Source organism: Miniopterus schreibersii (genome assembly GCF_964146895.1).
Source record: "Miniopterus schreibersii genome assembly, chromosome: 7".
Lineage (NCBI taxonomy): Eukaryota > Metazoa > Chordata > Mammalia > Chiroptera > Miniopteridae > Miniopterus > Miniopterus schreibersii.
Window position 1 is genome coordinate 32758799 of NC_138108.1, and position 24411 is coordinate 32783209.

Genomic DNA, 24411 nt, shown 5'->3' on the forward strand with positions numbered 1-24411 from the left:
GTTCTGTTCAATACTCTTGTTAAGATTCATCCATACTGTTGCGTGTAGCTAAGGTTAAGTTTTACATTGAGTAATATTTCATCATATAAGAAATCCAATGTTTATTTGTCCATTCTCCTATCAAAGGTTACTTGGATTTTTTTTAGTGCTTTTTGTTTTTGCTATTACAAAAATAATGTTGTAATGATTCTTCTACATAGTGAGAAGTAGTTTATCAGTTGTATAATACCGTATTATTTTCCAAAGTCTTCATAACAATTTACACTGCCATCAGTAACGTGTAAAAATTCTCATTAATTCACATCTTCACCAACTGACAGGTATTGGCAGGTTTTGTTTTACTGTAAGATGGTATTTCTTCATAATTATAACTGGAGGTATCTGTCCTGCTTAAATCACAAACAGTTATTAATTTAATCAAAAGCTTTTTCTACACTTAAGATGATCATGTTTTTTCTTCAGTTTACTCACATGTTAAGTTACACTTCTGTAGTTTTAATGTTAACCCACCCTAGGATAAACCCAAGTTGGTATATTTATTTTACCTTTTTAATAAACCCCTAGATTTTAATTAGCTCAGTAATTCTGCATCTATGTCTTTGTGTAAGACTGGCAGGAAATTTTGTTTCCTCTTTTATCTGTAGTTTTCAATGCCTAATTTTGTGGAGGATTTTCCCTTCCTTTTTTTAACCTTTAAGTTAAATGGCATTTAAGGTTGTGCATTTACCTTTATATTCTGCTAAACTGTGACATCCCATTTTTTTTTTTGTTTTTTTCAGTATTTTTTTAATTTACTGGGGTGACATTTAATAAAATTATATAGGTTTCAGGTGTACAATTTGGTAATACACCTGAATTCACCACCCCAAGTCAAGTCTCCATCCCATTTGTTTCCCCTTTACCTTCTTTACCTACTGCCACCGAACTTTCCCTCTGGTAATCACCATGCTGTTGTTGTCTGTGTCTATAAATTTGCTTGTTTTTTGTTTAATCCCTTCACCTTTTTACCCAGCCCCCGGCCCCCGACAGATGTCAGTCGGTTCTCTGTATCTATGAGTCTGTTTCTATTTTGTTTGTTTATTTTGTCCATTAGATTCCACATGTAAGTGAGGTCATATGGTCCTTGTCTTTCTCTGACTGGCTTATTTCACTTCGCATAATACTCTCCGGGTCCCTCCATGCTGTCGTAAAGGGTAAGATTTCCTTCTCTTTTATGGCTGAGTAGTAAGTATCCCATTGTGTAATGTCCCACAGCTTTTTATCCACTCATCTACCGATGGACACTTGAGCTGCTTCCAAATCTTGGCTCTATTGTAAATAACGCTGCAATGAACACAGAGGTGCATATGTTCTTTCAAATTAGTGTTTTAGTTTCTTCAGATATATTCCCAGAAGTGGAATCGCTGGGTCATAAGGCAGCTCCATGTTTAATTTTTTTTTTTTTTTTTAAATATATCTTTATTGATTTCAGAGAGAGGAAAGGAGAGGAAGAGAGAGAGACAGAAACATCAATGATGAGAGAGTCATTGATCAAGCCTGCAACCGGGCATGTGCCCTGACCGGGAATCGAACCCCGATCACCTGGATCCCAGGTTGACGCTCAACCGCTGAGCCACGCCCAGCCGGGCTCCATGTTTAATTTTTTGAGGTAACTCTGTACTGCTTTCCACAGTGGCTGCCCCAGTCTGCATCCCCACCAGCAGTGTACCAGGGCTCCCCTCTCTCCACACCCTCGCCAGCACTTGTCGTTTGTTGATCTGTTGATGGAGCCATTCTCACAGGTGTGAAGTGATACCTCATTGTGGTTTTAATTTGCATCGCTCTGAGGATTAGTGATGTCGAGCATCTTTTCATATGTCTATTGGCCATTTGTATGTCCTTTTTGGAGAAGTGTCTATTCAAGACATTTGCCATTATTTAATTGGGATTGTTTGTTTTTGTGTTGAGTTTCATAACTTCTTTATAAATTTTGGATATTACTCAGATAAATCATTGGCTAATATGTCCTCCCATTAAGTGGGTTGACTTTTCATTTTGTTGATGGTTTCCTTTGCTGAGCAAAAACTTTTTAGTTTGATGTAGTCCCATTTGTTTACTTTTTTGTCTGTTTTCCCTGCTTGAGGAGATATATGTTGCATGTGGTATAAGAAGGTGGGCCAGTTTCATTTTTTTTTTGCACATATCTGTGCCAAGTTTTATGTAGATCTGCTAAATCTTCTGAATCTTTACTAATGTTTTGGTCTTCTTTTTAAAACTTTCATCGTTCATTTTTTTTTAATATTTTACACAAATTTATATTCTGTAACATAATTCCAGTATCTCAAGCCTTTGAGGTCTAATATCTGTTTGTTGTTTTTTCCTAATAGCTTGTGTTTAGTGGAATTTTTAAAATAAATTTGTGGAAATCATGGGGCCCATGCTAGATCGTTACAGAGAGGCTCTGCACTTAATTTTGCTGGAGTCAGGGTGCACCTTTGTTCTGGAAACACTTTAGCCTCATGCAAGTGTCTAGACCTAAAGCAAGAGGCTCAGACCTCTGGCTTACAGAAGGCTCCAGGCAAGTCTAATCCCTGTGCTGGTGTCTGCAATTACTGCTCACCCTCTCCCCTGGCTCCATCCCACCCGTCACCCTGGATCACACATTTGCTTACAACTCACAAGTCACATTTAGCCAATGGCCTTTTTAAATTGATTGCTCATTTTCAGTGAACCCTGGAAACTGCTTGTGCTATCTTGAAGGTCCAGCACTTTTTAAGAAATACATTTGTCATAATTTATTCAGTAGCATTATCGTGGGAAGACCATTTGGAATATCCAGTCTACCAGGAGTAGAAGTCCATTACTTAGCTTTGACATTTTAAAAAGCCACACTTCCTCAAGTGAATTTTTCTGTGCTTTCCTATTTCTTTTTAATATATCTTTACAGATTTCAGAGAAAGGAAGGGAGAGGGAAAGAGAGATAGAAACATCAATGATGAGTCATTGATGGGCTGCCTCCTGCACGCCCCTACCAGGGATTGAGCCTACAACCCGGGCATGTGCCCTGCCCAGGAATCAAACCTCGACCTCCTGCTCAACCACTGAACCATGCCAGCCGGGCTGTGCTTTCCTATTGATTTAATATGTGAAAATGTATAGAGTGTGAAAATATTTGGATGAGAAAAAAAAACAATAAATAAAAAGAGAAGACAATGAGCAGAGAAATCTCTCTTACCCGTAGATATGCAATCAGCTCCTCACACTGCATCTGGCCCCCTCTTGAAATGGTCATGTTCTTGGAGTGACCCGGGGACCTGTTATGGAGAAATAGTGCTCGTCGAATTGCTCCTTTTTGCTTGAGTTTATCCAAAAGAAGCTCCACCTGGAAGTCTATACAAACCAAAGGATTTATAACCAACATAATCTTTATGGACACCTATCTGTCCTAGATATCACGAGTTTTCATGTAAACAGAGATTTTTATTCCTTTAACAAGTAATTTGCTCCTAATTCATTAAGGATGTCTATACATTTTAGTGAGACCACAACATATTAATTCTGAACCAATGTTTAATAATTAATTAAAAAATTAATCCAACTATCCTCAAAATAATGTCATATTAATTCAGACAACAGATAATGATGATAGTAAAACAACTATCAGATAGAGGAGAAAATTCTCTTCTATATTAAATTATTAAGCTAAGAGGAGGAAGTTCAGGGCATGAAATATATGTAAATTATATGTAAATTCACTTTCACCATTAATGCAAGTAGCAGGACTCTGGCTGATTGTGACTAAGAAATATTTACTAATATGCACCCATTCCACTATATTAAACACTACGATGAATGAACAGGTGGCATCACTCACCACTCCTACTTCCACTTAAGCTACCAGTATCAAATTGTCACATAAATATGTCCCTCACGAAACAAGTGACTCTATATAGTTATCTGGGTCAAGAATCACCTTAAAATGAACATGCAACCCAGCAGGTGTGGCTCAGCGGTTGAGCATCGACCTAGGATCCAGTAGATCAAGGTTCGATTCCCAGTCAGGGCACATGCCCGGGTTGTGCGCGCAATCCCCAGTAGGGGGCGTGCAGGAGGCAGCCCATCAATGATGTTTCATCACTGATGTTTCTCTCTCTCTCCCTCTCCCTTCCTTTCTCTGAAATCAATAAAGAAATATTAAAAAAAGAAAAAAAAGAGAATGTGCAGCTACTGGTCTGAAGCACAGTTGTTAGGATTACTGCTTGTAAGATTCAGGTCTTTTAAGGAGTTTCTTCAAAGCAGGGAAGAGTGCAGATCTTTAAAACTACAAATGTTTTTCCCAGTTCCTCTAAATGCTGAACTTCATGTCAAGTTTGGGTGAAAACCCAGGGTTATTTTGCTTCCACTTCTGTTCCGTCCACCCACAAACACACTAAGCATCCTCTTGCCTCCAGCTTCTTGAAATTTCCTCTGTGCAAAATACTCCTCTGGACATCCCCAAGCTCCTCCCTTTCCTTGCTACCCTATGTGAACTTTCATGCAGAAACCCATGCCCAACATATGCGGTCCTCTTCCCCTGCTTTATTATTACTCCCTAGCACTTGTTACTAACATACTGAGAGATCTTGGCCACAATTACTTAACTCTCCCACCTTGCTCTCAGGACCACATAAACCATCTTTTGGAAATAAAGAGTCAACTCTGAGCTTGCTGTGTGGATAAAATTTAGGGGCCAAAACTTTTTCTCCTTCTATTTCTAAAGCACCTCTACTCCAGAGATTGCTGGGGGATTCTCCAAGACATAAAACATAATGTTCTCAGTAGATCATCTACTTATAAACAATGAAACTCATTTCTCCTCAAGCTCATTTATCTCACATTGGTAACCGCTTAACTTTGTGAAAATCGTATTTACCAGTCAGTGGGTTATTTTGTTCACAATGTCAAGAAATAAATGTATTATTTCTGAAATGGGTTAAGAGTTTCCAAACAAAGTAATTATGGTGCAATGTTAAAGGACTTTAAACATTCACATAAAAAATAACAATAACTGTTTGAGTAACTATTCAAATATTCCAAAACATTTTCAAGTGCTGTGTATGCAGCATCATTAAAATAATATAACTTTTCTGCAGGACACTTACTAAGTTTCTTGGGAAGTGCTCCTTTGCCATCTGCCTTTAAGCAGAACCTGACGTTAAAACTGTAGGAAAATAAAAAATACACAAATCCTTTAATTCAGTTTAGAAATATTTTTTATCATCACTCAGATCTCACATTTCTCACATATAGTTTACACTGTGAAGCTTTATGTATTTCTCCATGTCTTAATATTATACTTAAAACATGAAACTCTAAAATAATCTAATTCATCCTTCAGTAATTTAATCACACTTCCTTTCATAGCACCTTGATGAGGAAAAAAAGAAAACAATTTCCTAACTTGCTCTCAAGTTTACAGACCCTGTTGATAAAGCTAAATGAGGGAGGTGACAGTCCAGACTTAAAATAGTGTGTCATTTAATAGAAAGCCCCACAAAAGCTTCCTTCAACTAGCAAACTCCCCTAAGATGGTGTTTTTCACAATTTATTAGCAAGTGCTGAAGTCAGTATAATGGGCTGTGTCCGGCATTATTAAAATAAATTAATTAAATAAATAAAATTGACTTGAATTACACATATGTGTTTACTGGATTATGATACAAAATACATTTTGTACTATGTGCCACAATAAAAAACATATGAAAGCTACTGCTTTAGTTATTCAAAGTCTTCAAATTATTAGCATAATTATAAGCATATTATTAGGACCTACCCAGAGACGTGCAACGTGAGTGAAGGGAAGAAAGGCAGTAAAACTTAGAGCCAAAAATCTTGAAAGCAACTTTACTACCAATCGATAAAAATGAAAACCAAACATTACATTACATTTTACTGCCATCAAATGAAATAAATTTTTGAAAAATTATTTTAATAATAATAATAATTCAAGAACAAAATCAAGAAAAATATTTTTCATTAGCTCTTTTGAAATAAAAACTTCCCAGCTTCCAATCATTCTACCCTTCATCTCTACGTTCTCTGATTTTTGTGTGCCAGGAACTTGAACAGTGTTTCCCAAAGTGGGGTACTCATAGTAATTTTAATAGCATATGGGTCAAGATATTTCATGATTAATGTTATATTTATTTTGACATGTACAAGAAAGATACTAGTTATTCCATTTTATTTTAAAATGTTTTAAAGCAAAGCATAAGTTAATTTAAGGAAAAAAAATCTTAAGAAAATTATAAATACAGGTAGAATGAAAATACAGCTAAATATGCAATATAGGAAAGAGTATCATAAAAATAATGGAGACTTGAGAAACACCGAGCGATAGAAGAATTCAGACATTAAATTTACAAAAAATAGCCCGGCCGGGCGTGGCTCAGCGGTTGAGCGTCGACCTGGGATCCAGGCGATCGGGGTTTGATTCCCGGTCAGGGCACATGCCCGGGTTGTGGGCTCAATCAATGACTCTCTCATCATTGATGTTTCTATCTCTCTCTCTCCTCCTCCTTTCCTCTCTCTGAAATCAATAAAAATATATTAAAAAAAAAAAATTTACAAAAAATATTTTTTCTTTAGAAACTAGTAAAGGAACAAGTAGAAGACTGGTATATTAGAACAAAATAATATTTTTTCATACAGCTACTCACAGATAGTAAATCTGGAAAAGATCGTATCTTTTAAAAATTATAATGTTCATGAGTCTTTTTTTAGAATTAAATATAAATGAATTCTGAGGTCTCCTTAGCTTTTCCTTCTTTTTCAATATTTTCATTCAGCATGCATCATTTTTAAAAACTTTACACTAGTTTTTAGCACACTTCTAAAGCTTTCTACAGATCTTCTTTAGAACAGTATTTCTATAACGCAATCTATGGCATGAAAACAAGAGGACACCCCTAGAAACTGCTTTAGCAATTCTTCACTCTCCACCTTCATTTTCAATTGTTTTTACAATAATTGAACCACTAATCACAGTAATATCTATCATTAAATTTATACTCTTACCAGGAAACTTTCAGATCTGTCCCAGGCAGTGGGCAGGTTTTATTGTCTTGATTTAAAATGCTAGGGTACACCTCAAGGCCAGCATTTACAGTGATAACCGGCCTGGCTCTAGGAGAAAGAGAGATATAGGAAATAAGAAAAAAATTTTAAAGTTGTTTAAAATGTTAGATTGATCTAAGCCTTACGGTTGACATCCACAGTGCAGTGTTTATTGAAGCATTGTTTACAATAGCAAAACACACGAAACAAAAACTCAGAATGACCAACTGTCCCAGTTTGCCCAGGACTGTCCTGATTTTAGCATGGAAAGTTCCATGACCTTGTAAATTCCTCAGTTCCAGGCAAAGTGGGACAACTAGCCAATCTGAACTGTCCATTAAAGTAGAATAGTCAAACAAGTCATGGGATAGGTACCTAATGCGATGCAATACAGTGGCGAAAATGATGCCATAAATCCATCTGTGCTGCTATGGATGATCTCTAAGATCTATGCGAGATACAATTTTAGTATGATGCGGAAAAATCCACAAGGTACAAAGGATACATACATACACACACACACACACACACACACACACAATTATTTTAATGTATAGTATATTTCTGTTAGGTTACAGTAATAAACTAGTAACTAGTGTGAGATTTTTTTATTGTGTGCTCTTTTTATATTATTTGAATATTTACCATATGCATGTATTACTTCATTAACAGCCATTTAAAAACTGAAACAATATATTAGTTTTCCAAAGTTCAGAAGCATAGACTTAAACTCTATACAAAAACACAGCAGGCTCAGGACAGTGTGCCTCTCAGTCACGATAAATCCTGGAATCTGTGTGAATACACACTGCCCGAAAACCCACAATCAAGTTGATCCATCACCAACTTGACTACACGGTTTCAATGTTAGTTTTCCTGCCATGTATAAACATGGCCCACAGAAGAGTAAACATCTTAACCCACCTGGGATGCCAGATGATAGCCTAAGGCAAGAGCAATTGATGAACTACAGAGAATAACAGCAAATATGCATAAAGCTGGGAAATACAGATATGTGGATGTACACATTGCTCTAAAAAGTAGCTATTTTGGAAGTCATTACATACTATTCGGCCTTTAGAGTCACAGAATGTTGTGGAACAAACACCAGGCTAATTCCTTGCGTCTCGGAGGAAAATAGAAACTCCTATAATTTTTGAAGAGAGATTTAAGATGTAGGAGAATATGTCTAGACACAATTTCAAGAACAAAGAGGGAAATTCTAATTGTTACTTTTTAATCCTCAGCCGAGGATATTTCTTCCATTGCTTTTCAGAGAGAGTGGAAGGGGGGGGAAGAGAGAGAGAAACATAGATGTGAGAGAGATGCATCGATCGGGTGCCTCCCACATGCACCCTGGACCTAGTATCGAGCCTGCAGCCGAGGTACGCGCCCCTGACTGGGACTGACCCGGAGGCCCTTCGGTCTGCGGGCCGACGCCCTAACCACCCAGCTAGGGCCAAAGGGGGAAATTCTAAATGCTTTTTGAAAGAAAAAAAAAATCTACAGCTTTCTCTACTTTGGTATCTCCTTGTATAAATACTGCCTGCCTGCAGAAAATCTTAAGTAGAAAGAACGAACAAATTTTACCGTTACTTCAAGAAAATTAAGCTGAAATTCAAACACTGGTACTAAACTATAAAATTTTCAATTAACTCAGAATAGTATAGGATATGGAAACGTGCTCACCTGTATAACACAGCTTTATCTACACCAAAAGCTCCTACAATTAAGTCTTAAAAGAGAGTAGAAAAAAATGTTAATAATAATCATTTTTTAAAATTCACATACCATTCTATAAAACTTTCAATACATACACTGAAGATTTAGACATACTCTCAAATCTATCTTCATTAGGTGGTTTAAGAAAATCTTAATTTAAAAGGCTAAAATATGAAAACTCGAATAAGCTATCATCAGTGACAAACACTCACCATAAAACTAGTCTTTCATTCAGGTAGACAAACCTTTTTCATGGATACTTAGTAAAAATTAACAACAATGGGGAAGGAAGTATAATCCCCAAACACACACACTGAAAAGGGAAAAGCTGTATAGATGCCTGTGGATTTCACAATTTCATTGTATATATTTTTTTCTTTATTTTACTTTAAGAAAAAAGCACATTACATCTATTTAGAATACTCAGAACTGATAGCAGATAGCACTCAAATCAACAAAAAAAAGAATTAGTTTTTATATGTAACAGGTAAAAATGATTAACAATTGGGAAAAAAAATGATACCAGAGCTCTACCTCACAATATAACCAAGCTAAATTTGAGGAAGCCCTGTCTAGGCAGAAAAGTACATGAAAAAACCATAAAGACAGGCAGATTGTATTACATAAACATTAAGAACTTCTGTATGCCCAAAAGAGCAAATGTGACAAAGAAACATACAGGGACAGGAAAAAGTAGGTTTGTAGTTATGAATGTACAAAGCACAGATTTTATTCGTGTACTATTATTTACTAATTATTATTATAATTTCCCATACAAACAACTATAAACCTACTTTGCCTCACGCTGTAAATCAGTTAATATCCTAAAATATGTTATTTTAAGGCACCTGCCACAGGTTAGAAAAAAAAATGAATTAATGAAAGATAAACATCCCAGTAGAAGCAGAGAAAAAAAGACGTAAAAAAGAAATTCACAGAAGTAAATAGATGCAATAAACAAAAATGCTTACCCTCACTAATAATCAAAAACTGGAAATTAAGACAAAATAACATTTTCCACCTGTCATATAGTTTAAAGTTACTTTAAAAGGAACAGAAGCTGATACCCAATATGGGCACATATGTGCGAAAATGACCACTCACTAGTGATAAGTGCTTTAAAAAGCTGCAAAAGCTTCTTTTAGAGGGAGTGGGATTGTAATTTGACAATGTGTATCATCAAACTTAAAAACAAAACAAAACAGTGCTTATTTTTGACACAGCAACTCTAAAACTTTGTCCTAAGGAAATAATCAAAAAATAAAAACTTAAAAAAATAAGATGTATGCACCAGAATTATATGGAAGAATATAAATGCCCCAAAATAAGGTTAAATAAGATATACAGCCATTTGATAAAATGAAAAATATAAAATTCATGTTTTTAAAGAATAATAACATTGGGAAACATTTCTGATACTTTAAGTGAATAAAATATGCTATTAATAGTGCACAAGACATAATTCTATTTTGTTAAAAAGTGTGTATGAATGTTAGAAAAAAGATTGCAAAATATGTTTTGCTGTATTTTCTAAAAGTTCTATAATTATATTGCATTTATAACAAAAAATATTCTTGAATTAACACTGATGTAGGTAAGAATCAACGTCATGTCCTATTTCTAAAAGGACTTCAACATACTTGCACATTGAGCTCATATTAACTGTTTCAACAACAATGGTAGTCTAAATTTTCTGCACTATATTTCACTTAAAGAATAGACCCATTATGATCTTAGGTCCATTATAATACTCCAAAGTATATACAAGCCAGAAAAAAAAAATCTCACTTTCTGTACTGGCTCAAACCATTGGGCAATGTTGGGTAAAATGCCTTTCTCAATTTCTTTTCTCATCCAGAAAATGGTATAGGAATGAGCTGAGCTAGCTTATATTCTTCACAAGCCTTAATGAGATAATCCAATGAAATAATATACTTTTTAAAAAATCACAATGATTAGTCAGGTCCACAAAAATGTTAGATCACTGAAAACCAAAAAAACATGGCTAACATTCAAAAACTTAAAACAAGCATTTAGCTTTTATAACTTCTGCAGCATTTTTTTTTACTTCATTACAGACTTCAAGATAATAAAAGAAACTCAAAGTATGTGTTTTTTATTGGAAACTCCCAGGAAATAGAGCTGTCTTTACTTCATATCCCTTTCAGTAATGAGAACACCTTAAACAACAGTAGCGGCTTAAACAGTACTTGAAATACTTAAATGAAATAATTTATAACATAAATCAAAAGCACAATTAACTATTTGCTCTTAGGACTGAAAAATCTATGAAGCTCTATGCACTTCTAGGACAGCACCTGGATATCCATTTTTGTCTATGTCTGTGGCTCCTTTCATTGAGTAGCCGAAGCTTGGTGGCATGCTCTGGGCAGCCCACTTCCCTTCCAGGATTTGAGATGGCAGCGTATTCAGGCCCGTTGATCTTCCATTGAAAATATAAACGATTCCTTTTTTATCTTCACCTCCATATGGAGCAGCAATTGCAATATCTGTGGGGGAAAAGGGAGAGGGGACGGGGGAGGAGATGGAGAGAAGAAAGGGAGAGAAGAAGGGGAAGGAGCAGAAAGGAAAGAGAGAGAGGAAGGATGGGGAGAGAAGGAAGTCTTAGTACTTTTTATCATTATTTATGTGGAGCTCTTAATATTCATAGGACCCATTTATCAAGATAAATATTGATTCAAAGTTCAGCAGTGTACTCTTTATTCAAAAGCAGCAAGCTAATTCAAAGAAATTCAAGCAGAACTGTATGGAAATGACATTAATTTGGAGCCAGATATTCTGGACCTGACCTTGGACAAGTCAGTTCATTTTTCTGGACTTCAATTACCTCTTCCTTTAATGGAGGAGAGGGTGACATGTCAAAACATTCCTCTAGCCCAGCCGGGCGTGGCTCAGCGGTTGAGCATGGACCTAGGATCCAGGAGGTCGAGGTTTGATTCCCCGTCAAGGAACAAGCCCAATTTCAGGCTCAATCCCCAGTCGGGGGCGTGCAGGAGGCGGCCGATCAATGATGACTCTCTCATCACTGATGTTTCTATCTCTCTCTCTCCCCCTCCCTTCCTCTCTCTGAAATCAATAAAGAGATATTTTTAAAAAAACAAAAATAACATTCCTCTAAGGTTCATTCTAGCTCTCAATATTCTAGCTAATTTAGTTGGGCATGGTTTGGGTTTGTTGTTGTTTTTTTAAGCAGAAGTCAATCTGGCTCAGAAACTTGAAAGTTAGGAATTCATCCCAATCTTGCTCAACTTATACTGAAATAACATAAACAAAAAGTCTGGAATTCTTTTAAAAAACAAACAAACAAAAAACAAATGGTCACTCTGACCTTTCCTAACAGTACAATATTTTACAAATATGTCCATTTCCCTCTATCCCTGCTGGTACCACCCTAGACAAACCATTCTCACCCTTTGTCTGGACCTCTAAAGCAGACTAAGTGGCCTCCTACTTCTATTCTTTCCCCTATAACCCATTCTCCTCAAACCAGTCAAATGTCAGTATCATGTCACCTTCCTTCTTTAAAAATTCTTCAACTATTTCCCAAAGCGTTCAATACTACCTGGCTTATCCAGTGATCCCTCCTCTCCCCACCCCCCACCCAATTCTAACCCTCACTCACACTTCCTACCAATCCTGGACTTTTTCTCTCTCTTAAACACACCAAGCTGGTACCCATCTCTGGGTTTATACTTGCTGTTCCTTTCTGCCTTAGCAGCTCTTGCTTGAGAGCTTTCCAAGCTTTGCTCCTTCTGTTTGTCCAAATCATAGACCAAATGCCATGTTGTCCGAGAGGTCCTTCCTGGCCACACTACGAAGCAATGCATTCTTGTCTCTCAACCCCACTTTCTATCTAGACACTATTATATTATCTTGTCCTTTTGTTGTTGTTTCAAACCCATAGCCTTATCACTATCCGAATTTCCCCACTATGTGTTTACTCTTTGGCTCTTCCACAAAACAAGCTTCATTAGAACAAAGAGGTGTGTGTGTCCCTCTTGTCTATGATGGACCAGCCCTTCCAAACTGTCTCAATTTACTTAATGTACCCAAACGTTTTCAGCCTCCTCAATGCAGCATCCCGCGACAACAAAGACAACCCGATTATTCACCTTTTATATAGAACAATCGTGCCCAGAAATACCCCAAACACTGTGGTGATTACATTCTAGTATTTACCTGTTTACATAAGTTACCCACACTGATGCTAAATTCTTTAAGGACATGGATGGGCTCTAACTTATCCTCTCATTTTTGGCACCTAGAACAGTTCTTGGCCTGTGATAAGCACCAACTAAGAATTTGTTATCCTTTTAAAAAGTAGTATTTGTTTAAATTATGTTAGTATTTAAGTTATTCTTGTTCAAGTTTCAAAAGATAAACATAACTTCCAAATTGACATAAGCATTAAGAAAATATTGATTAAAATATAATTTTCCAACAGAAGATGGCTGTATTTTTTTTTTAAATATATCTTTATTGATTTCAGAGAGAGGAAAGGAGAGGGAGAGAGAGAGAGAGAAACATCAATGATAAGAGAGTTATTGATCGAGCCTGCAACCCGGGCATGTGCTCTGACCGGGAATCGAACCCTGATCGCCTAGATCCTAGGTCGATGCTCAACCGCTGAGCCACGCCTGGCTGGGCGATGGCTGTAGTATTAAAAAACTATTATAATAAAAGTGATCTCTAACTTTTCTAAGACTCTCAATACTTAATACATTCTAATCACCTTCTCTCTTGCCTGGCATCTGTCTAATAAGGAGAGTCCTGCTTTTTCATGCAATCAATTGCTTCCTTTGATCCTTTTAGTTGCTCTTTTCTGTGCGTTTCTTTCCCCCTCTGCCTTTCTGGAGGGCTATTAAGAAAAACTGTACATAATTGTGGAACCTAACTTCCTTGTTTGGTTTTCAGTATCCCTCTTGATGATACCTGGGTTTTCCTGGTGGGTACAGGTAGAAAGAGAGGAATATAGGAGCGTAACAAAGGGCTAATGTCATCAGATTTGAACAAAGAAAAGTACTACTTGGGAGATACGTCATCCATATTTTTTAAGTTTTCTTAATTTATAACTTTCTTTAAATTTTAAGGGGCATATCCTTATTTATTGTTGATGATACAAACGAACAGTTCAACTCTCTATTCTGTGACTTTTAGAAAGGTTTTTAATAGTATTCTTTTTTAAAAAAAATCTTGGTAATGTGTAATCTATATTTCATTCTGTAATAAATGCCAATTTAGATTTTTAAAAATATCTACAGCTATTAATTATTAAATGGGACTATTATAAAACAATGAGCTTAGCTTATTCCTTTTACTTGCCCTCATGAAGAAAGATATAAGCCCCCACAGAATACTTTGGAGAGTCACAACAAAGTTACAGCTTTAAAAATATTTATGGCAAATCACAGCTCTGAAGTACATATTACAGTCAGCATTACCCTGACAATGTGCCTGGGAACATATTTTACACTTATACCCAAATGGACGGTAGAGGGCACTGTCGCCAAGCAGGAGACAAAATCACCAGCTCATGCCAAGCCAATGCAAGTCCCTTTCAGACATTAACTATTCCAACATTCAATTTTGGGCTGCATGAATAATAATTCATAAGAATCAATTTCTGAAATTTCTGCTCTGATTTTTAAGGAAAAAGAGCAACTTGATGTTCAACCTAGTGTTAGTTACTGTCACTCAAATTCTTTTCAGAAGGTTTGCTCGTGAGGGTTCAGAACTTTTCCAACTGGACACAGAAAATCAGGGACCCATACAGTTGCTGGACTTTGACCTTACCGTTGAAGCCATCCTGGTCCAGATCTCCCAAAGGTGCAATGGCACTGCCAAACCTCGCAAAGACCTCAAAGCCATTCAGCTTGGTCATCTGGAAGTCTCCTGAAGCTCTCTGCAGAGACACTGAGACCTGTCCCACCTCTTGGAGTTTGCCGTCAGAACCACGGTCCATGAACAAAGGTGCACCGATAAACACATCTGCATAACTAAAAGAACAGATTGTTTTTCATGAAAGCAAGATTAAATTCCACCTGACTATTAATAATCACTTCCTTATTAAAACTCCATTTCCTCTTTCCACATCTCTCATAGCCACACTGAAGCATAAAATGATCATTTCATATTTGAAAGTTCCTTCAACTCTTTTAAAACTGGGTAATTCATAAAATTACTTTATTCCTTCATATTATCAAAGCTATCGAAAGAAATTATGAAAAACATAGAGGTTTCTTAGCATCATGATAAGCTACTTCTTCTCTGGTTCCTTAAACAGAAAAATTAGCAGGAAAGGGAAAGAGGAACAGAAGAAATGTTTCATTTTAGTAAAGAGTTCATAAACATGAGAAGAAAACTGTTTCTGGAAACATTTTTTAAAACTTACTCATCCCCATTAATGTCAGTGGCAGCGACAGAAAATCCAAAATATGCAGCCATCTGGGTAACGAGAAGAAAATGAAATGTTTACATTCCATTCAACTAGTTTAACAACTGATATTTGTAGTATATTTATCAAACAGAAGGGGTTATTTTTTTTCCTCTGCATATAGTGCTTCCGTCTAAATTTCTTCTCTTTTGTTTATTCTACCAACACAATGACAATCAGGTAATGAGGCTTGTTTATTTTCCTAGATTTATAAGTAAAACATATCCCATGTATGTCACTTCATTGACTTCAACACATACCATTTAAGTCCAAGTACAATCAATGCTCCTTCCCAGGCCTAACCGACTATCTCCCTTCCTCTCCACTATCCGAAACACACCAGACAGATACACTACCAAAAAGACATTCAGTCACAGAAAGAGGTTTTACTTGAATCCAAGAAGTTATAAATGGATGTCTATGCAGTAAAGATAATAGATAATAATTATTAACGGGTCATAAATGTCTCTCTGTATGTGAAACTATTACAACTTTAAAGAAATTACTATTTGGAAAGATATAAAAGGTAGTTCATTTTTGTCTCACAGCTCAACTGGTTACATGCCGGCGGTTTTGCTTCTGATTAACACACAGCACAAATGGGTTTGGGTTTATCATGGGCCCTTTATACAGAAAGAGAAGGAATGTCCTCTCCCGGCCACAGGAGACCGCTGGTCATCACAGATAGAGCAGCCTGGCTAGAAGTCCATGTGAAAAAGGAAAGTTCTAAAGAGAAGCCAACATGCAAAGCAAGACTAGGAGAGATGACAAATTACAGATGAACTAAGGTGAACAATAAGCCAACAAACCAAACACAGGAAAGTTGGCAAAACTTCCAGAATTTGATTAGCAGAGGTACCAGGAGGAAACGATAAGGGAGATTCCTACACTACCTATTCCGGGTTGACACAGTGTCCACGAGGAAATGAAAGACACGCTCTGTATCCGATGACAAATCAGAGCGTGTGGAATAAAGTGTACTGTCCTTGGGGCACCACGCTGACCTGACGACTGGAATCTGACGGGATACTATGCTGGGGCCTTGTTCTCTCAGGGTGCTAGGCCTGAAAGTATAAGGAAAGGGCGGCACTTACTGAGACAAGTTTTGTCCTGGGCGCTAGGACTGAAATGTTTTCACATCTGGTTCTCACCACAACCCCACGAGGAAGTTGCCAGTGTCCCTACTTGTACGCCTGAGACATGGGCTTTACGGTGGTAAATCCCGGTCCAACGCAGTAATCCTGAGCTTGGGGAGCCAGCTCTGTCCTAACGGTCCCAGTGCAAAGCCCAGGTTTTCCCCACAAGAGAGCTGAGACTCGTAGACTATACACAGGAGAAGCTGCTTGAGGTGAAGAAGCCACCACAGCACAAATGGACAGCCACCCTGCAGCAACCCCAATGGCCGGTCGCTGCAGGCCAGTCCCCGCTGTGCAGCACCCTAAGGCTCGCACAAATGGGAAGAGGTTGTTGGGACCTTGGGTCTAGCTCCTCACACAAAGCCCAGCCATCTCAACTGAGCAAGAAGTGGGTACTAATTAACTTTTCCTTTACCATTACTAACTTACTTAATAAAACTGCATCTAGTAAAATGAAAAGGCACAGATCCTTCCTTAAAGGAGAAGCTAACGTCATCAGCAAAGAAAAAGTACGTTTTGGTTTTGTGTTTAAGCAATTTGATTTTGTATTTCCTTTATTTAAAAAAAAACTAGCTATAACATGCAATTACAAAAAGTATTTGCTTAAACAAATTACTTTGGTTAAAATAAATATGAAACACTTACAGCCTATTTTATATCTGTAATAGTTAATATTAAACCACTATTTATTATACATTGAATATTAAACTATTAGGCTATTGCCAAGAAAAAGTTTAAGACATTAGGAAATGCTGCTATTAAGATGTTGAGTAAAAAAAAAAAAAAAAAAAAAAATTAAAAGCATACCTGCTCACCAGTAAAATTGTATAAGGAGGACATGTTTTTCCCATCATAAATATAAACCTGTGCAGGAAAAACAAAAGTATATGAAATATAGGAAAATATAAGATAACCCACAGATTTTTTTTTTTTAAAACACCTTTTAATTTCCCTACCATTCCCAGAGTCCTCGCTGCTCTTGGAACTCCTGAAACAAAGTCTGAAAAGAAAAAACTTAATTACTCATTTTTAAGACCAATGGGAACGGAATATGTCAGAAAACTCTAAGTTTTGTTATTTCAGTAGATAAGAGATTTTTAAAAATTGGTACTCCATTATAAATGACCACAGTATACTTTTAACCACAAAATCAAATAGGTACAAAATATAGAAAGATTCATGAGGACCCTCAAGTAAATACATGTGTGTCCTCAAGTCATCGGTAATCCGGTTAAAAAAGGACAGGTAAGATAAAGTGACCTAAGAATGAAGAAAAGGTACATTTACAGTAATGAAAACCAACACAAAGCCAATGAAATAAGGTAAAGGTGGCAGTTACACTGAAATGTGAGCAAAGTCGGTTAAAGTCTATGATTTCCAGACTGAGTTCTGGAAGATGACCAGTGGACAGAAAGAGGAGAGAGTAACAACCTCACTGTCAGCCCAGAGAGGTTACAAATTATGCTTCCAGGAAAAAGCAACTAAGCCTCTCCCTGGGGACTGAATCTGCAGAAAGAAATAAGGAATACCTGCAAGTGCTGGGAAAGTGGCAGACAGGGAAGAGACTGGGGCCCCAGCACAGGCTCCATGTCAGGGGAAGAGACTGAGGTCCCCAGCACGGGCTCAATGTCAGGGGGAGACTGAGGTCCCCAGCACGGGCTCAATGTCAGGGGGAGACTGAGGTCCCCAGCACGGGCTCAATGTCAGGGGGAGACTGAGGTCCCCAGCACAAGCTCCATGTCAAGGGGAGACTGAGATCCCCAGACGAGCTCAATGTCAGGGGGAGACTGAGGTCCCCAGCACGAGATCCATGTCAGGGGGAGACTGAGGTCCCCAGCACGAGATCAATGTCAGGGGGAGACTGAGGTCCCCAGCACGAGATCAATGTCAGGGGGAGACTGAGGTCCCCAGCACGGGCTCAATGTCAGGGGGAGACTGAGGTCCCCAGCACGGGCTCCATGTCAGGGAGAGACTGAGGTCCCCAGCACGGGCTCAATGTCAGGGGAGACTGAGGTCCCCAGCACGGGCTCAATGTCAGGGGGAGACTGAGGTCCCCAGCACGGGCTCAATGTCAGCCGCTGCTCGCGGAAGCTTACCATAGACCCAGCTGATGTCAGCTTACTAAGGTCCCCTCATTCCTCCTGTTACATTCTACAATAATGGTTTCAAAACTCTTTAATTGCTGAAGTGTTTCAAAGCTACTGTTTCAAATGCTTAGCCCAAATTTTTTTAAAAAGTTCATACCGTCTATGCCATCACCATTGAAATCGCCAACAGCCACAGAGTAACCTAAGCAGAGAACCAAAAGGCAAAACACCATCAGGGCCAGTTATTTGCAGCATGCTCGCTGCCTCAGCTTTCTCTGACGCTATCTTCAAGGAATTCCTCTCCTTATGTAATAATTTGTCCTCTAGGGATAATATATTCATATGTGCACGATACATGTACCTTAAAGAAAATAACTGAGCTAAATGTTCCAAGAGTATAACTCTATTAGAAAAATAAAACTTTTATCAACTTTACAAAGGAGTTATTTAAAAACAGGGTAAATTTGCGATTCATCATAAAGTAGCAACAAATAACAGATTTTCTCAATCAGCAAAGTACTGTTTCTGTCATGTGTACTTGGTTCAATGAATAAGAGAAATGTAAAAGGAGAACACAAGTTGCACTAGTCGGTTTGGCTCAGTGGTTAGAGTGTCAGCCTGCAGACTGAAGGGTCCCGGGTTCGATTGCAGGCTCCAACCCCTGCGCATGCGGGAGGCAGCCAATCAATGTGTTTCTCTCACATCGATGCCCCCCATCCACTCTCTCTGAAAAAGCAATGGAAAAAATATCCTCAAGTGAGGAGTGAAAAAAAGACAGCGAGAGAGAGAATAAAAGTTAATAAATCCTTAAAACCAAAACTATAGTTTAATACAGTGAATAATAAAAGTTTGAGAGTCAGACCACCTGAGTTCAAATCTCAGAACATCAACTTATACATGCGTGACTACGGGCAAGTTATTTTGCCTCTCTGTGCTTAAGTTTCTTTATATAAATTGGGAACAAAAACAGCACACCTTCATAGAATTCTTCTGAGGATTAAATGAGTTAATACTGAAAAGCACTTAGTACACTACCCAGAATACAGTAAGCCTATCTTAAAGGTTATCGATTATTATCATGGTATAATCAATCATGCTCTTAAATTTCAGCTACTGAAATATAACACAACCCAAGTATTCAATAACATTTTGAAATTATATGTCCCATATACATATATATATATATATATATATACATATATATATATATTTTAAACCTTAATCTATTTCACATAAAAGATTTTCCTACTTAAAGCAGCATGTGAAAATACAGGACAAATCCACCCCAAGTACAGAAAATGAATCCATATTTTGGTTTCACCTACCCAAATAACTGTCATCAAAAACAGCTTGTGCAGTCCGAGTTGCTAACTGGTTATTATATTTGATGCTATAAACTTTGGGGTCATATTTAGATACAATTTCTGCCACTTGATCCGATATGAGCTGACCTGAAAAATATACATAGAAAAATAACTTTCTAATGGGAACTTTATGATGCAGATGATGGATGGCACCTCCATGAAAGAAAATAGTATTAGATATTAGTATTTCAAATTATTAGCCTTAAATAACTCTCCATAATATTAAATCTGAAATTTTATATTATTTTTAAGTCACAATTATTTCTTTTCAACCTAGTACTTAAAATTTGTCTCTGATAATAAAAATTTCTGAGTACAGAATTTGTCTTAATTCACTAAAAAAATCAATGTTAAACAAATGGAATAATAAAATCAAGGGCTGTTTCCCAACCAAATCCATAAGAACTTGAAAAATCAACTAAAATAATGAAACATTTTTACCTTTATAATAAGAATAATTGGTTCAACTGATTTCTTTAATGAATTATTTGGACACCTTTATGAAGCAGCTTGATGGGTGAGCACTTTTCTTCACAATCTCAAGTTACAAGGTAGACAAGAAATCTAGACAACTATACAAAAATCAGACTGAACCCTGCCCCAAGAAAGGTTCGCTGATATATCAAATGCCATCTCCATAACATGAGAAAAATAATCTCTTCATTTCTGCTGTTTTAGAAAGAAATTCATACTAGCTAAAGACTTCAGTCCTGTTCCAATTTGTCCAGTCGCGTAAGTTGCATTATAGGGCAGAAACACTTTGTCTAGGTTACTACTTTATACTGTGTCTAAACGGCACCTGACACATAGGAGGGAATTCAATAAATATTTCTTGAAGCAAAGAACACAGGAAAATTCATCACCTCTTTGGAATAAAACATCATCATTTTCTCTGTTCTTACAGAGACAATTGTGAGATCTATGGAAAAATTTACTCTAACATCTTTATTCAGTGAAACCTGCTGTTTTTAATCTTGTTAAAACAAAATATTCTCTGCCCAGTCACTGAGTCTTTTACATACCATTTATAATGAAACTCCAATGGACATAATATGAATAGTACCTATATATCTCCTAATTTATAATAAGAATGTGCAGACATTGTGCAATATTCAATGTATTAAAAGAACAAGTCACTTAAACATGTTCACAGCTGTGTCTCTTAAAAAGGCAGAGTTCACAAGCAGTCCTGACTGAGAATCACAAAATCTATCTTTGGTTCCCACACATGCTAATGAGACACTTCTCTTCCTTCCAATGAATGACATATCTGGCAGTAAAGAAAAGTAAATCTATTAACAGGATCAATAATATTTATTTTCTCATGTGCAATTAGAACTATTTTTGTTTTTACTGTAAAACTGTAAACTCAAGTACAATTTTTCTAAATCATTCCATTTTTCAATATATGTATAATTCACAGAAATTAAAAATTTGTAGTTTTAGTATGTCTGTCATACTGATCCCAGTCTTTGCCTGATTTTTCTTTAAAATAACCTGAAAAAATTTCATAGGCACCTGATAAGACAGATGAATCTTACTTAACACAGTCAATATTGGGTAATTTAAATAGTATTAACCTACCTTGCCAATAAAAGCTACCAGGACCACCAAGAAGTACTCTGTCAGCCTAGATTAAATCAAAAAACAAAAAGATATGTATATAAAAGCAGGTATTTTTAAAAATTGAAAGCAATCTAATAAACATAAAAGCTACATCTACGTATACATATGAATATAACATGTAATATATATTAAAGCAAACAAAATCATAAATCTCAACCTCATCTAACTCAGGTTGTTATTTTCATTGTATCTTTCCTAAAATATAATTTTAAAATGAAAAGTTACAATATATCCATTTAATATATAAAAATAAACATATACATTAGATTCTGTGGATCTTTGCTGCTTCACAAACTTGGTACGAATTACCTACTGCAAAGCATTACAGGGTTACAATAAGGAGAAAAGTCACTCCTTAAAACTGTGTATGACATTTGTGACCACACAGGCATTTAAATGTCCTTTCTAACAATCCTTAAAACATTTTTCAGCTAAAGGAAAATTTTTAGTGACCTGTGGATCTAAACAGGAGTGAAGTGTGAAGGTACATTTTTCAGGGTATATTATATATACAAGTTACACCTAACTAGCATTTCTTGTATCTCTAGTAAACTGTAAGTATCTAATTCAAAGTATTTAGTGTTTAAGCATAATATTTCAGAAATTTTTTGTTGGAGGTTAAAAAAATTATTTCCCCCTCCAAATGTTCATACAGCCCTCTCTAGCTTTCAACAATCTCCTGCTCTGGCTATGTAATAGATACTTCTAAGTTGTCTGCTTTAAAATGACCACTTTTTTTCAGAAATTAGTTGAAGAAGGTGAACAGGTAATTTAGCAATGATTATTCACCATATGAGAATATTTCTAGGGATAGAGTTGTACAGGCATAGGTACAGAAAACAAATCACTTTTTAAAAAATACAGTACCTATTAACATAGGTATTGTCCATATATATCATGCAAGTTTATACCTAATATTTATCTCTTTGTTTTGTTTCCTTGAATTTTGAAACTGAGTAAATTTTGAATTATGAATTTCAAATTGATTAAAGTGAAACCAACTGCTTAGTAAGGAGAGCTAACTATAATTATCAGTCCCCATCTAAAAATTTTTTTTAATAAAATATAATTTTAAAAAATGCTTTATTAGTTTTTCTGAATATGATTATAGTTGCTGTTAATAAGTTTAAGGCATTCTTTCTCGCATTTTCTAAGAAAGCCATATTAAGCTTTCCAAGGAAGCTCTGCTTTTAATCCATCAACATACTTTTGAGACTTCTCTAAGAAGTAATTAATATTCTCAATTTGATATTCAAAATGTTCACACATCCCACCAAAAAATAATCACACACAAAAAATTACAAAGGAAAGTACTCAAGAAAATTTTTCTTTGAAAATGTAAACGCAATTCATTTTAGAAAAACAGATAAAAGCTATCAATTATGGAAAGCATATTAGCTTAGTTAAAAATACACAGAATTCTGAATATATGACCTACTATTATATTAATTTGCTTCAGCTTTACTTGGTGCCTGTAGGCAACAGATGGCAAATACGCATGTTTCTCAGCTTTTATGTAAGTAAACTCTACTTTTGTAATAAAGCTCCCACTGATAACTTTGTAAAAAATCAACTTCAATCAACAACAGAAAACTTTAATATTCTAGAAATTTATCTAACTGGAAATTTTAATATTAAGTCATAATAGTTATCTATCATCTACTGAGGAAATTTTCTACTGTCCTCCATCCCATTTTGATGTCAATTTCAAATAAGCAACATCTAGGGAAAGAATGCAAAGAATATCAAAATACATGGGTCATTTTTATTAGCTGTTTTCATAAAGCAACTAACAGTTATAGAGAAGCTAAAGTACTGACCAATTAATTTTTAACTATGATTCAGATAAGAAGGTAGATTGGAATCTTGTTTAGTCTTAAATAAGAACTTACTTTAGTAAAATCAATGCTGAATCCTCCTTGACAAAATCCCTGTCCATCAGCATCAATACTTTCTAAAATAAAAAGATTGGAAATATACACAAACCCAAAAAACAAACAAACAACACAAAACAAGAGAAAAATCTGAAATCACTGTAATATAAGATAATGTACTAGTTTCTGAAAGTGTTCATTCACTCAGGCACTTACTGAGTTATCAAATTCTAAAAAAATAAGTATGCTTGTTTATCAGCACTGTTTTCTCAGATATGACAACAGAGAGACATTAAACCACCTGGACCAGTCATTTACCAGGGAACAGAAAGAAGGAAGGTGGTGAATTTAAAACTTCTTATTTTAAACCACAAACCACAGCAAGATTATATTTTATATCACAGCCCGAACAACCCAACATACACATATATAAATAAAATAATTTCACAAACAATATTAGTATTATTATGTATAACATAATCTAATGTTTTGTCTTTCATTATATTTCATTCCATTTTTTTAAAATGATTGGTTATGACCCACTATTTTGATTTCATAAAACAATGATGAGCTGTGATCTGTGAGTTAAAGACTCCAATTTGAAATTCCTGTTTCTTACTATTATTATCCTACAGTTAGTAGGCCTTTGCACCAGTAAAGAGGTACATACATTCCTAATTCATACATTTCCTGTGTACATTTTATAGCCAACAACAATAAAAAAATCTATATAAAAAAAAAAAGATGTAGTTCAGAATTTCAGGAGATAGCCAGAACCTAAATGAATGTTCTATGAAAAGCAAAATATAAACCGATCCTCACAACACATTTAGTACTGGTGTCTAATGAAAGTGAACATCTTTAAAAGTGACACTTTTAAGTTTTTCCAAATGATAATAGACTCAATCATTTTACTCTCTTTTTTTTGTAGTTCTCACAGAAAGGGATGATTTCTGGACAGCGGGTCAATTAATTGAAACTAAATTTAATCATGAGTAATATTGTATCTAGAATAGAGGTAAGAATGAACCTTAAGATTAGTCCTTATTTGGAAGATAACAAGAAACAATGAAA

General features: G+C 35.9%; 1 protein-coding gene across 2 annotated transcripts in view; it reads right to left on the minus strand.

Annotated features, from left to right (window-relative positions):
* Window positions 1-24411, minus strand: part of ITGAV (integrin subunit alpha V) — a 75436-nt gene that overhangs the window by 18955 nt on the left and 32070 nt on the right. For both annotated transcript variants that reach the window (XM_081142670.1, XM_081142671.1), the window contains exons 5-17: window positions 23356-23417; window positions 21422-21467; window positions 19799-19924; window positions 18631-18675; window positions 17343-17386; window positions 17194-17250; window positions 15209-15261; window positions 14611-14813; window positions 11115-11306; window positions 8764-8809; window positions 7036-7143; window positions 5121-5179; window positions 3215-3369 (exon numbers count right to left, since the gene is read on the minus strand). In XM_081142670.1, coding sequence (XP_080998796.1) covers window positions 3215-3369; window positions 5121-5179; window positions 7036-7143; window positions 8764-8809; window positions 11115-11306; window positions 14611-14813; window positions 15209-15261; window positions 17194-17250; window positions 17343-17386; window positions 18631-18675; window positions 19799-19924; window positions 21422-21467; window positions 23356-23417 — 1196 coding nt within the window. The remainder of the gene's footprint in view (window positions 1-3214; window positions 3370-5120; window positions 5180-7035; window positions 7144-8763; window positions 8810-11114; window positions 11307-14610; window positions 14814-15208; window positions 15262-17193; window positions 17251-17342; window positions 17387-18630; window positions 18676-19798; window positions 19925-21421; window positions 21468-23355; window positions 23418-24411) is intronic.